At 45.5% G+C, this 13,873-nt stretch overlaps 2 protein-coding genes across 9 annotated transcripts in view; one reads left to right on the forward strand and one right to left on the reverse strand.

Moving 5' to 3' along the window:
* AIMP2 (aminoacyl tRNA synthetase complex interacting multifunctional protein 2) lies at positions 1-6,263 on the reverse strand. Of its 2 annotated transcripts, none has more exons than XM_032394143.1 (4): positions 5,992-6,263; positions 2,869-3,075; positions 1,018-1,249; positions 1-516 (listed from the first exon to the last, which is right to left on the reverse strand). In XM_032394143.1, the coding sequence occupies exons 1-4, from the start codon at positions 6,124-6,126 to the stop codon at positions 128-130; spliced, it is 963 nt and encodes a 320-aa protein (XP_032250034.1). In that variant the 5' UTR covers positions 6,127-6,263; the 3' UTR covers positions 1-127. The 2 variants fall into 2 exon arrangements, with proteins under 2 accessions (XP_032250034.1, XP_032250035.1); XM_032394144.1 differs by having other exon boundaries at positions 6,112-6,245.
* The window catches only part of PMS2 (PMS1 homolog 2, mismatch repair system component), a 25,902-nt gene continuing 18,277 nt past the window's right edge, over positions 6,249-13,873 (forward strand). For 2 of the 7 annotated variants that reach the window (XM_032394136.1, XM_032394138.1), the window contains exons 1-5: positions 6,509-8,518; positions 9,378-9,464; positions 9,651-9,753; positions 10,497-10,680; positions 13,047-13,214. In XM_032394136.1, the coding sequence (XP_032250027.1) occupies positions 8,326-8,518; positions 9,378-9,464; positions 9,651-9,753; positions 10,497-10,680; positions 13,047-13,214 (735 nt within the window). In that variant the 5' untranslated portion in view covers positions 6,509-8,325. The other 5 variants (XM_032394137.1, XM_032394142.1, XM_032394141.1 and 2 more) reach the window with 5 other exon arrangements.

Below are 13,873 nucleotides of genomic sequence, written 5' to 3' on the forward strand. Positions count from 1 at the left end.
TTATATGATGCCTTTATTGATTCTAGGCAACTGGCTGAAATAGACAGATTTCAGTACAAGTTCCTTCACCCACAACAGGCGTGAAACAGCACCGTTCTTGAAGTCAACCTCTTACAGTTACTGAAATTCACTTGAGGAGCTTGAGGGCCGTGTTGAAGGGGGCCAGGTTCTCGCACGCCCTCATCCACCTCTGCACGTTGGCCGGCGTGGTCCCACCACAGCCTCCCGCCTGCTGCAGCACCGACCACAGAACCACGTCAGCCACGGTGAGTTCATTCCCAACAAGCCAGGGGCTCTTCCCGAGAGCGGAGTTCATGGAGCGGAACACGGCGGCTTTCTCCTTACTGCTTCCCTCTTGTAGCTGAAAGATCGCTATATCCACCCAGCTATCTATGAGGGTTAGAGTTACAGCATCCTGCTTCTGGCCAAACAGAGAGAACAGGAACCGTGCGATGTTCCCTTCTCCTTCGATGGGACACATTGTTTGGACGCTGAACTTCATCTGAGTCTTCGGCACTGAAAGGCAAGAAGCACACGGTGTATGGTAGCGCGAGCGTCCCCGGGAAGAAGGGCTTCAGCAACAAAGGGGAGCGGGGAGTCGCTGATCACCGGGAACTGGTGGCAAGGGAAAGAATTTTCACGAACATCACGTTTTATCTGTCTCCAAGACATGTATGATTAAGAAAGTTTACACCGGATGTTTACAGAATGCAAACTCTATGTTAAAAAAAGTAACCATTTCTGGTATTTGATCAGGACCGTTTTCAAGCAAGAAGGGACCTCAGACCATCTTTTCCAACCTCTGTGCTTCAGAATTTGCAGGATGAGGACTGGAAACCAGGAATCCCTCTCTACCCTCACAAGGTTCATCTGTGCTCCTTTTCCAGAATTACCCCACACGCTTCCTAGACTCTTAGGGAATTTGACCCGACGGCAAGTAGCCGAAGAACGTCACGGTCCTGGCCCCTTGCTGCCTCATTCCAGAGCCTACGAGCGCAGCCAGTGCCCTGTGCTTACCATTCTTCCAAATCAGAGTAAAACCCAGCTGATACTCGTGACGGGGCTGTTTTTTAGACTGCTCGCCAAAGCACCTGAGGAGGTTTTCCGGCACGCTCTGGACTGCGGAGTGCGTGTGAACGGTGGACAGGACCCTGTAGTGGTCACACAGCAGCCGGTGCAGCACGAGCAGGGCCAGGGGAGGGGAGGCGGGGTTCGCGTTGATCACGATGTCTTTCAGTGCCCCGTAATCCTGCGGGGAGAAAACCCAAACAGCGAGTGACAGGAACAGCCACTTGAGTGCGTGGAGTTGTACCCGGTGCTGTTCTTAGGGCCTAAGCAGGGTTGCTGAACAGAATCCTCAACGCCCACTATCACCCCACCTCCCAGCTGAGGAAGCTCGTCCTGGGGAGGCAAATAACCTGCCCAAGCTCACTGAGCTCAGGAAGAAGTGCAGCAGGGATGTGAGCTGACTCCAACCCCTTAACCTCTGCACTGCGGGCCCCCACCAAATAAAATGTTGACTTTGCTGTGAAATTAGTAAAACAACACATTAAGAATGACAGTATTCGTTCCTAAGTTATTAAAAAAGAAAACCACACAGTCACTCCATTTACCAAATCTTTCCAACACCTGACCACCTGACAGGATAGTTTCTACATCAATTTGTGTGTGAGTTACGCACACTGTGGGTCAATGAAGTGTCCCCTAAGGACCTTGGCTCAAAATGTCATTGGTGATGGCAAGTGGGCAAAGTCTAAAAAAACTAGGTGTTAACTAAAGGACTAAAACATACTGCCTTTTTAGATGCAGACTTTATTTCATACATTCGCTCTTAATAACAAACTCCTATAATACCATGGAGGCCAAACTCAAATTCCTTGGCTTTCTGTACACAGCCCACCACGATCGGACTAGGAGTCTCCCCAGTCCTGACTAAAGCCCGTCACATCACCCTATGATGAATGCTTGGCAATTCTCTGAACACAGCATCACTCGATGCTGTGCCCTGGGACACCCTCCCAGCGCCTGAGACACTGGCACAGCTGTGCGTGATCACCAACTTGTCCACCAGACTGGCTCCCTGGGGGCCCGGCCGGGTCTCTGGGTCCCCGGTGCGGGCAAATGTACCGGGTGATCAAAGAACCCAAGTGCAGAGGTGCCGAGGTCACTGGGAGACCCTGCAACCCCGCCTCCACATGTTAGGTCTTCACGCAGGAGCACTTCTACCACCAACTCCAGAGAATTCTTGGGACAAACCCTTTTGTACTCTCAATAACACCACTTAGAAACAAGACTTTCTTTTTTGCATATCAGACTGTCACCTAAATTAGCTGAAGCCTGCAGACTGATCTTTAAAGGTGGCGGATGCAACTTAATTCTAAGACTGCAAACTGAACGTAGCAAAAGACACTTGATCCATGAGGCTGTGGCTGGGCGGCCAACGCTCTGAGATTCAGGCGGCTCTCAGTCAGGATGGACTCGCTGAGCCTGAGAAGCACTGAGCTGACACTGGTCTGTTTGTCCTGGCTCGGAGGCTGCTAGAGTGACGCCCATCTCTGGCCTGCGTCACACGCCGCCTCGAACGGTGGGGAGCTGTAACTCGACTCCTATGCCTGCCTAGGGATCCTCCCAACTCTTCTCCACTAGGTCTGAGAAGTCAAGCGGCTTTAGAACTTGCTTTGGCTTCACTCATAGCTCATGAATCTATTCTGTGTAAAGGCACAATCACTTAGGGGAGGAAAAAAGAACATGCTCTTTGTACCACCTTTGAGAACTAGAAAACCAAAGCTTGCATCACAGGAGCACGATTTTCTGGCACGACAACCACCTAGCCTCCGATGTTCTTTAGCGCGCTCCAGATGAACTCACCGTTCCGAGCACTGAATTTAAGTCCAATGCACTGGTCGAGAAAGCAGTGGGCTCATCAGCTTGGATTATGTTGGTTACATCCACGTCTGCATCTGGTGTCTGAATCATCTTGGAAAGGCCATCAACTGCAGCCTTCAGTTCATACAGACGTTTTAAAATATCATCTTGGCGGGACTCAAGAGCTTGAAGAGATGGGTCAGACTCTTCCTAAACAAACCAACATTGAAACGTTCATTTCCTCTAACAAAACAGCAACGTTTAAATTTGATCACTTCTATTGAATTCCATGAATTCATCAAACCCCCCACCTCTGAAAAGATATTAAAACGAAGCAGCAGAATCATGTTGGTTTTCCCACAGTCCAAGAGGTGCTGCAAACTGATCCACAAATGCTTTAAAACAAAAAAAAAGTGACTGAAAGCCATTTTGAAGTTGTAGGACTCCTATTTAAGAACAGAGCATGGAAAATGAACCCAAATCATTGTTCTTTGTTCTTAATGCCAAATTAGTTCAAAATACTTTGCTTATTTAACAAATAGAAAAAGATGGGGGGGGGCAGTGAGAATGTAACTCAGCAATTTATACTAATAGAAGGGAAAATGGGGACCACAAGGAGGCTGAACAAAATGTGTCATTTGACTTGGAAAGGTAAGTCCATGGGGTCAGAAGATCAATTCCCCACATCATTCTCAACGCAGTACTGGCCCTCTCGTATCTTAGAATCATCCAGAACTTTTTCACTGCTGAAATGTAGAACTTCGTAAGTATGGAATGCTTATGTCCTTCGTTCACTGAATCTTTGCATCTTTCTTGCCTGGTATACTGACTGCTACACAATAAGTAACCAATAATATTTGCTGAGGAAAAAAATCTCAAATCTCTACACACTTAACTTTAAAAAGCACTAACAAGAGCCCTCTCGATAAAGTCACAATGTACAACCTATTTCCAGATTCATTAGCTCTCATAACGGATAATCCATTTTGAGCCCAGAGAAGAATATGTTAAGTCCTAACCAGACAGAACCGTCCATATGGCAGGGACCTCGAGTTGTCTGTAAATACGCTGGTATAGGTACGTGCTGGTAAGCCGGATGTCGCACAACACCGCCCTTTCACAGACTCAATGCATCACCAAGTGCTGTCCATTTTCTGGAATCCACTGGCTTCAAAGCTTGCCTACACTGTCACCGCCCAAGTTCAAGACACCACTTTTCACCTGGTCTGCTTCCACTGGCCACCCCTCCAATCCACCTCTAAAACGGCAGCCAGAGAGATTAAAACAAATATGGATCCCATCCCCCACCTCCATGTTAACCTAGCAGGCTCTTTGCATCCTGGCTTGGGAAACAGCCTGTATGACCTGTCCTCTGGTCATCTCCTCTCACATAGTGCTGCCCGCTGGCTGTGCTGTCCTTTGGGTCCCTAAAATACACCATGCCCCCACCTGCCACGGGGCTTTTATTCTGTTCCCTCTATCTGCGACATTCCTCCCTCTTCTCCTAGAGCTTAATCTGCACTTTCTCACCTCCCCTAGCCTGCCGCTCAAACAGCAAAGACATGAAGATGACTGACCTGTGGGTGGAGCAAAGAAGCAAAAAGACTTCAGTGTGCCGAGGAAACAATTAGGTGCCGACCGGAGTAAGTCTGAACGCAAAATGTGACATGCAGGGAGGGGTACTAGTGTGCGGTATCCTCCTGTTCCTCAGTGACAGTCCTCAAGGAGCATGCCAGTCACCTCTAGCCCGCCTGATTTGTGCCTTGTGTGTGCAAGAGCTTGCTCAATTCTACAAATGGCAGTAGGGTCCCTGACGTACCCGGGCAAGGAAGTGCCTACTGGATTCCACGCCCGAGTCAACCCAGTAAACAATGCCTGAAACGAATGCATTCCTACCGTGGCCTGTGACTGGGAGCCCCGCACAGCTTGAGTTTACCTGTCTTGATGTGAGAAATGAGGAAATGCTCAGGATCTGCTTTCCCTTGTTTTCCTGCTCAGATTAGATCATGACTTGGCATATTGTGTTTATCCATTTTATATGTATTTTAGAAGCAGTTTATTCTTTGTGTTGCTCCTATTTGCCTTTGATATGCTTGCTTTCTAATTATCTGCCTATATTGTTCTCATCTGCTAACCAAGTGGGCCTGGGTGTCTTCTAGGTTAGTTCACAGTTGAAAGGCCAAGAGAGTTAAGCAGCACACCAAAAAAAAAAAAAGGTCTCAAATGAGATGTGACATTTCCAGCTCTGGGTCTGGGTTTTGTTTTCAGTTCCGTGAGACTGTCCAGTGGAGCAGCACTGGATCATCGTGCTATTTCTGTCTTAGTTCCCTAGTGAGACAACTGCATCATTGTTTGCCAACAACCCAACCACTTGCCTTCCAATCTACGCAGAAGACTTTAGACGAAGTGAAGGAGGGGGCGCCTGGGTGGTTCAGCCAGGCCTCCAACTCTTGATCTCAGCTCAGGTGTTGGTCTAGAGTTGTGAGTTGAAGCCCCGCACTGGGATCTGGGAAGTGGTTTACCTGGCCCAGGTGAAGACGGCCCACCCCCGGAGCCGGCAATCCCGAGCCCCCAGCCCCCCGGGCACGCCCCAGGCCAGCCCGAGCACGGGAGCGCCCGCCGCAGCGCCGACGCACAGCCGCCCGCAGAGGCCCGGGAGCCAGGTCAGCGGAAGGCAGCCCGACACAGCGGGGCGCAGACTCAGGACACACCGACCGGGGAAGCCGGGCACTCGGGGCGCTCACAACGTCCTGTTACCCTGGGTAGCAGGGGTGACAATGGGTCGCTTTAGAGTTCCTCACAATTAGCATTTACGTGCCCCTCACTTTTCTGTGCCTACAATTTGGTAGAAAAGCTTTAGTAGCCATAAGCGGAAAAGGAAATAGATACAAGAGGAATAGTTCTTTTAATAGACACAGCGCGCACACGGAACTGGCGGGAGCGTGAGGCCGGGGTGCGGCAGCCAGGTCGAGCGCCAGGGTTCGAGTCTCCCGACCCCACGGCCCGGCCGCGGCGCCTGCGCACTGGGCGGGAGGCGGGCGGGTGAGATTAGGCGCCTGCGCACTGGACCGGGTGGAAAAACTTACGTTCAAGCGGGTGGGGGCGGGGCGGGCCGCGCGCTCCTACCTGCACGTGGCCTGCGTCCGGCGCGGGGCCGCCTGTCCTGCCGTGCACGTTGGGGAGCCGGTACATGCAGGTGGGAAGCTCTACACGGAGAGACGCGCTGCCCCCGTGATAGGGCTTTACCTGGTACATCGGCATCGTGGGAGCCGAAGGACGGAAGGTGGCAGGTGAGGGACACGAACACTCAGAAACCGTCCGAGACCACGAAAGACTGCGGCCACCTTCTTTCCGATCCGGCTGCGGCCTTTCGGGAAAGCGCAGTCCGTGTGGTCTAATTGGCCCGCGCCCTCTGGACGTCACGGCCTCGACTTTTTACACAACCAATCGGCAAGAAGGAGGCGTGGGAAGCGCCGGCTGTCCCATCCGGAAGGGGCGGGGCGCAGTGTCGGAAGCAGCCAATGGGCGGCAGGAAGCGGAGCCTCCGTGGGAGCGGCGGCGGGAACTGTTCCGAGTCCCGGAGGCGGGTCAGGTTCTGGATCCATGGAGAGGGCGGAAGGGCCGAGGTGAGCGGTGCGTGCAGTGTCCCCTCGCGGTCGCCCTCCCTGAGGCCCACGGCGTTCCAGACCCCGGGAAGGGAGGGGAAGGAGACCGCGGCGCTGGGCGAGCCCGCGTGGAGGCCCCGGAGCGGGCTCCTCGGCGCTCCCCGGATCCGCTGGCCTTTGGGGGCGCTTTGCGGTCGGGGTGGGCGGGGAGATCCGTCCCGCTCCCAGGCAGGCTCTGCCCGGACGTCTGGACGCGTCCGTGGACTGGCAGCCGGAGCACGACATCCCAGGAAACCGAACTCATTTCCTTTCTACCTGGTTTCTTTCTTTTCTTTTTTTTGAAAATTGAGGTTATTTGGGGGAGGCTTCAAGGCACATGCTAATTTGCGTAGCCGCACAGTTTTTAAAAATGCAGAACTTTCGCATCCCCTTGAGTACGTCACTGCTGGCTGGTAACCCAGTTCGGAGGGGCGAATCTCCGGCTAGCGCTGCTGCGTTCAGTGTCAGGTTCCTGAACCCAAATTCGCTGTCCGTGTGTTTAAATGTTTGATCCCCCGTCCTCAAAATAAATATTGGAAGTGGATTTGTGGCCTATGGTGTGTTGCCAAATAAGCAAGTGTCAGAGAAACTTCTTTCCATTTTGTGTTGTCATCTGCAGTTTTCTTATTTAAGAAAAACCTGAGTGAAATTTTTTGCAAGGTAGAACGAAGAGTAAAGATGTTTGTTGCTTATTTTATAAGGGTTTATTGAGGGTCTGCTGTGTGTTAGCAGTTGTGGGAGGCTACCCAAAGATTTCTCTCGCAGGGAGGCTCCTGGGTTCCATTAAACCCACGTTACCAGTTAAGCCGCTTACAAGAAATTGCTATATTAATGAACATAAGGAATGCATTCTTGGGATGAGCAGGAGTTTGCCAGGCAGAGGAGGAAGAGGGGAACGGTCGAGACCTGTATAGACAAGGTGCAGTGTCTAAAAGAGCTTGTGATATTCAGGAAACAGTTTGCTGTGACTAGAATATAGGTAGAATTGGTGAACAGAGGATTGGAGAGAATGAGAGAAAAGTAGACTGGGGTCTGGTTTTTCATATGACTAGGTTTTCATATAGCAGACAGTGGAATGCTAGTAGATTTTTTTTTTTTCCTAAAATGTATTTTTTTTAGTAATCTCTGCACCCAATATGGGGCTCAAATCCAGGACCCCGAGATCAGGACTCCCATGTTCCTCCAAATGATCCAGCCAGGCACCCCTATGCTAGTAGTTTTTTTAAGCAGAGAAGTTATTTGTCCAGGTTTGTGATTTCTAAAGTAACTGGCGGTAGCATGGAGGGTGGTTTGGAATAGGGAGAGAGTAGAAACAAATTGGTTGTATAACTCTTTAAGTAGGTACAGCAAGAACTTTAGGGGTTTTAGCCAAAACAGCAGTTGATAGCCTGGATTTGGAAGGGAGATTCAAAGGCTCCTGTGGAAATAGTTATATAAGAGGTACCCAATTTCTAAGATGGTTTTGATTTTCACATAAACACTGTGTATTTCCTACCATACCCTTGGGTTTTCAAATCAAGTGAGAAGTGTTGCTTTCACTTTTCAGAAGAAGATCCCATTGTTGCCAAAGATTATTGACCCGTAGGTTGAGGGGTACATGTGTTTCCTCCATGTAGATCCCAGCATAATTAAATTTCTAAATATCCATTGCATTGGAAGTATCTGTTCAGAAGATTTTTTTGACAGAAGTGTAAGACTTGTAGGACAACATTTATATATGTGAATGTAGTAGATGGATATGTTAATCTAATAAACGAATGCGTTAGACACATTAACTATTAACAGAGATGAATCATTTCCTGCAGTTAAAACCAGGATGAAAATACATAAATGCATACTCACTTTGTTTCTTGTAACTGGTGTCTTTAGTACAGAACTTGCTAAGGCCATCAAACCTATCGATCGGAAGTCAGTCCATCAGATTTGTTCTGGACAGGTGGTACTCAGTCTAAGTACTGCTGTGAAGGAGTTGGTTGAAAATAGTGTGGATGCCGGGGCCACTACTATTGGTAAGTTTGGGAGAGTTTTAGGCCACAGGGAACCATCAGTTTATACTCCTTTATTCAAGAAACGTTTGTGATTGTAGGGGCGCCTGGGTGGCTCAGTTGGTTGAGCGACTGCCTTCGGCTCAGGTCATGATCCTGGAGTCCCTGGATCGAGTCCCGCATCGGGCTCCCTGCTTCTCCCTCTGACCCTCCCCCCCTCTCATGTGCTCTCTCTCTCTCTCTCTCATTCTCTCTGTCTCAAATAAATAAAATAAAATCTTTAAAAAAAAAAAAAAAAAAAAGAAACGTTTGTGATTGTAATGAGACAATCAAATGTTGGTATACTGAGAAATTTTATTTTTTAAACTTAAATTTAGCATCTCTTAGGTACCTAATACTTAGGTAGATAGTAGTAATAATAAAAGCAGTTAACGTTTATCGTGTTCTTACTAATGTGCCACATGGCTATTTTTAAGATGCAGAACAACCTTATGAGATAGGAATTATTGTTGTTGTTATATTTTATCTGTTTTACAAATAAGAAAATGAAGGCACAGGAATTTACTTTTTTTGAGGTTCTAATAGCTAGGATAATATTCTGGGAAGTCTGATTCCATAGCCTAATCTCTTTAATGACTATGTTAAAATTATCCTTTTGAAAGAGAGATAGGAAGGAAGGAAAGAAAATAAAACTATTTTATCTGGGTTAATAAATTGCCAAGAAGACCTTTAAAAAAAGGAAATATACCAAATGACAATAGTACATTTAAGTGAATATAGTTATGGCTCATCTTTGCATTAGGTAAGTTATAAATAAATACTGTTAGTATAAAGGCTTTTAATGCATCAATTCTTTGAGAAATTAATATGTTAAACTTTTCAGATCTAAGGCTTAGAGACTATGGGGTGGATCTCATTGAAGTTTCAGACAATGGATGTGGGGTAGAAGAAGAAAACTTCGAAGGCTTAAGTAAGTTGGATTTTTCTAATCCTGTTTTAAAATATCTGGGCAAAATGTTTCAAAAACTTTGAGTAACACTGTCTTAGGAAACACAAAAATGACTTTTTAAAAACCAGTTACTTTGGTAGGTATTGTGAATATTCAGTGGCATATCACTTGAGACATCTTGGGTCTTACTGTGCACCTCTCTTTCAGCTCTGAAACATCATACTTCTAAGATTCAAGACTTTGCTGACCTAACTCAGGTTGAAACTTTTGGCTTTCGGGGGGAAGCTCTGAGCTCACTTTGTGCACTGAGGTGATACAATATTTTTGTCTACTAACTTGACCCCTTATAAAAATCTCTCCGAAAATGAAAACGTATGGATTAGAGTCATTGCTTATACTTTTCCATCCTGAAATGCCTCAAGCTCTAACTTCCACATTCCGTTTTATCTTACTGCCAATCTACGTGGTAATACTTCTGAAATGTAAGCAATGAAGCGAAGTAAATAGTCTTGTAAAAAAATTGTTGCCCTTGTTAAAGCAGTAACTTCTCAGTGTCAAAATAGCACAAAGACTATAAGTTACAGACAGGTCGGTTTTAATTTATTAAAACATTTAGGAAAAAATTTAACCAAAGTTCTTATTATATATAACAGATTCTAAATTTATATGAATAATTATTTATACATTGGAACTATAATATTTTTTGGATCCTTGTTAAAAATTGTGTTAGAACTGTAGGAATAAAACTGAGAAATATATCTTTATTCGTTAATATGTAAGCTTTGAGATCTTTTGTTTTGCAGTTTATCCAAAAAACAAGTATCGAAGCTTTTATCAAAACAGAACATTTACAGAACTCTCTGTCTCACTGTCTGTTAGGTGCGAAGCCTTAGATTCTACAATGACTCCTCACTCATAGAAACTTTCTTGGATGATCTCAGAGGGATCAGCATTTTTTCAGGCGGGGTTTTAGAGAACAGAAGTAAGAAAATGAGCATGTGATGCCCAGCACCTGTGAATTTCTGACCCCGTGGCGCCTGCTCTCTCTCACAGTGATGTGACTATTTCTACCTGCCACACATCGGCGAAGGTCGGGACTCGACTGGTGTTTGATCACAATGGGAAAATTGTCCAGAAAACCCCCCACCCACGACCCAGAGGGACGACTGTCAGTGTGCAGCAGCTATTTTATACACTGCCTGTGCGCCATAAGGAGTTTCAAAGGAATATTAAAAAGGTACAGTAAATCCAGAACCCCAGCTTCCCAGAGCCTTGGTGGTGTAATGTACATACGTAGTAAAAGATCCCCCACACGAAAGTAAACTGAAGTTAACTCCTCAGTGAATTCTCTTCCCTGAATTTTTTTGGGAAGTGCTTAGTTTGCCTTTTCCCACCAAAGACTGAACTTCAGGTTGATTTACTCCCATCAAAGCACATTTATTAAGCATTCTAACATGGGAATGGGTTCCTTAAGAAGTAACATATTGTAATTTTATCTGTAGTTTTGTTTGTTTTTATTAAAGATTTTATATAGAGAGAGTGTGTGCACATGAGCAGGAGGAGGAGCAGGAGAGGGAGAGAGAGAATCTCGAGCAAACTCTGTGCTGAGTGCGGAGCCCGTTGGGGGGCTTGATCTCACAACCCTGAGATTGCAACCTGAGCTGAAATCAGGAGTTGGACACTCAACTGACTGAGCCACCCAGGTGCCCCCATCTGGATTATTTTTCTTGGTTTCCTGAAAAATGAATTATTACAACTTTTATGAATTTGAATGAAAATGAAGTAGCTAAGTGTTATATAATTGTGCTTAAAACAGTTATAGGGACACCTGTGTGGCTCAGTCGGTTAAGCCTCTGCCTTCGGCTCAGGTCATGATCCCGGGGTCCTGGGATCGAGTCCCCCATCGGGCTCCCTGCTCAGCGGGGAACCTGCTTCTCCCTCTCCCTGCCGCTCCCCCCGCTTGTGTTCTGTTTCTCTCTCTGACAAATAAATAAATAAGATATTCTTTAAAAAAGTAGTTAAAAACTGTGCGTAAGTGTATATATATGTAATTATACTTCATATAGTTACAGTTTTATAAAAACAAAGCAACTGGCCTGGGATGTGCGATCATATGTGCTTTTTGCTGTCTTCCTTGTGCTTTTCTGTTTTGTGTATATATATTTTCATAATCAAAAAGTTATTTAAATATATACAGCTAAAAAACTTTCTTGTAAAGCAATTTGAACTGGTTGTAACTATGGAATTTCACAAAAATATATATTTACTACAGGTAAAACTTACACATTTTTCTTACTTATTTATTAAAGATTTTATTTATTAGTCAGAGAGAGAGAGAGAAGCAGGCGGAGGGAGAAGCAGGCTCCCTACTGAGCAAGGAGCCCGACGCGGGACTCGATCCCAGGATCCTGGGATCATGACCTGAGCTGAAGGCAGATGCTTAACCGACTGAGCCACCCAGGCGTCCCTTTCTTTTTTATTTAAAAATGAAAAAATTTTTGTATAGAAAAAAACTTTTTTTGTACCTCATGGTAAAAAATCAGTGCTTCAGATACTATAGGAATAAAGAACTCGTACTTGCCAGAGATGACCACTGTTGACAGATTGGTCTGTGTCTCTCCAGACTCCTCTTAGTTTCATGTGTTTATAAATCTTGAAAAAAAATTTTGAGGTAAGTTATAATTAACTAGTATAATGAAATCAAGCAATACAGAATATGAAGCATTTAAGTAATGTAGAGTTGTATGTGGTAGAAAGTTGATACTGTTTCTGCTGACCTCCCAGGGTTGGGTGTATATCCAAACGTGTATACAGATGTATAGAACCTTTATGCGTATGTTTCAATTTTTATCTTAACAATTAGGATCCTATTATATACTGTAGGTATCTTTTTTGGCTGACTCATTACTTTATTCTTTATCATTCTGTCATGATGTGGATATCCCATAATTAGCTCCTTGTTGATGGTTGCTTATTATGTTCTTTTTAATTTTTCACAATTACGGATTGTTCCAGTGAACATTTTTGTAATATGTATTTGATTGTGCCAATCTTTCTATAAGAATAAAATTCTAGAGGAAGGATCACAAGGCCTAAGGGAGTGCACTTTTTGATTTTTGTAGCAGCAGGCATGGGGGTGCCTGGGTGGCTCAGTCAGTTGAGTCTCTGACTCTTGATTTCAGCTCAGATCATGATCTCAGCGTTGTGGGATCGAGCCCGGTGTCAGGCTCTGTGCTGAGTGGGCAGTCTTCTTGAGATTCTCTCTCTCCCTCTGCTCCTTCCTTTCCCCTATCCCTGCTCATGCTTTCTCTCTCTCTAAAAATAAAAAAAAAAAATAAATACAAATGGAAATAAAATTAGAGCAGTGGGCATGGACACCGTGGGCATGAGAGAGGTGTGGCTAGAAACCTAAGCCTATGAGTTCTCTTTTACACCACGTACAGAGATATACGTGGGAGATGATTCATGGCTCATTCTTTCAGGGATAATCTGCCTTAGTTGTGCGCTGATATGAGAACCTTGAGTTGGATGTTTTAACTTGAATCATTTAATTCTTGTAGGGTTAAAGTAACGTGGAATCTTGCATTTGTGTTTTTTACACAGGAGTACGCCAAAATGGTCCAGGTCTTGCATGCATACTGTATCGTTTCGGCGGGCGTCCGTGTCAGTTGCAGCAATCAGGTCGGGCAAGGGAAACGGCAGCCGGTGGTATGCACCGGTGGGAGCTCCAGCATAAAGGAGAATATTGCATCGGTGTTTGGGCAGAAACAGGTAGTGGCCACCAGTTATTTAAGAAACATTTTATTGCTCTCGTAGTTAGAGCAGGTTTCCATTGTCCTTTCCAAAGAATAGAGAATAAAATCTAGTAATTCATTTCCTTTTTTTAAAGATTTTTATTTTTAAGTAAGCTCTACGCCCAACGTGGGGCTCGAACTTACAACCCCGAGATCAAGAGTCGCACACTCCACGGACTGAGCCAGCCAGGCACCCCTAATAATTGATTTTTGAATTAGGTACTTATCGCAAAAATTAATTTTTTTTTTTTAAGATTTTATTTATTTATTTGACAGAGAGAGACACAGTGAGAGAGGGAACACAAGCAGGGGGAGAGGGAGAAGGAGGCTTCGCACGGAGTAGGGTGCCCAATGTGGGGCTCGATCCCAGCACCCTGGGATCATGACCTGAGACGCTTAACGACTGAGCCACCCAGGTGCCCCCACAAAAATTAATGTTGAGAGCTGAAAGATTGTTTTATTTTATTCCAGAGAAGAAAACACTCCTTTTACTCTCCATCTGAAAAAATATGTTGTGGGCAATGTATTGGTTATGGATAAGTACGAGCTCAAGTAGTTCATCTTTCTAATAAAAAAATCACAATTATTCTTACTGCCAAAAGCAGCCGTCGAGACTCTTTGTGCTCTTAATGTGAG

Source organism: Phoca vitulina, unplaced genomic scaffold, assembly GCF_004348235.1.
Source record: "Phoca vitulina isolate PV1807 unplaced genomic scaffold, GSC_HSeal_1.0 scaffold79, whole genome shotgun sequence".
Lineage (NCBI taxonomy): Eukaryota > Metazoa > Chordata > Mammalia > Carnivora > Phocidae > Phoca > Phoca vitulina.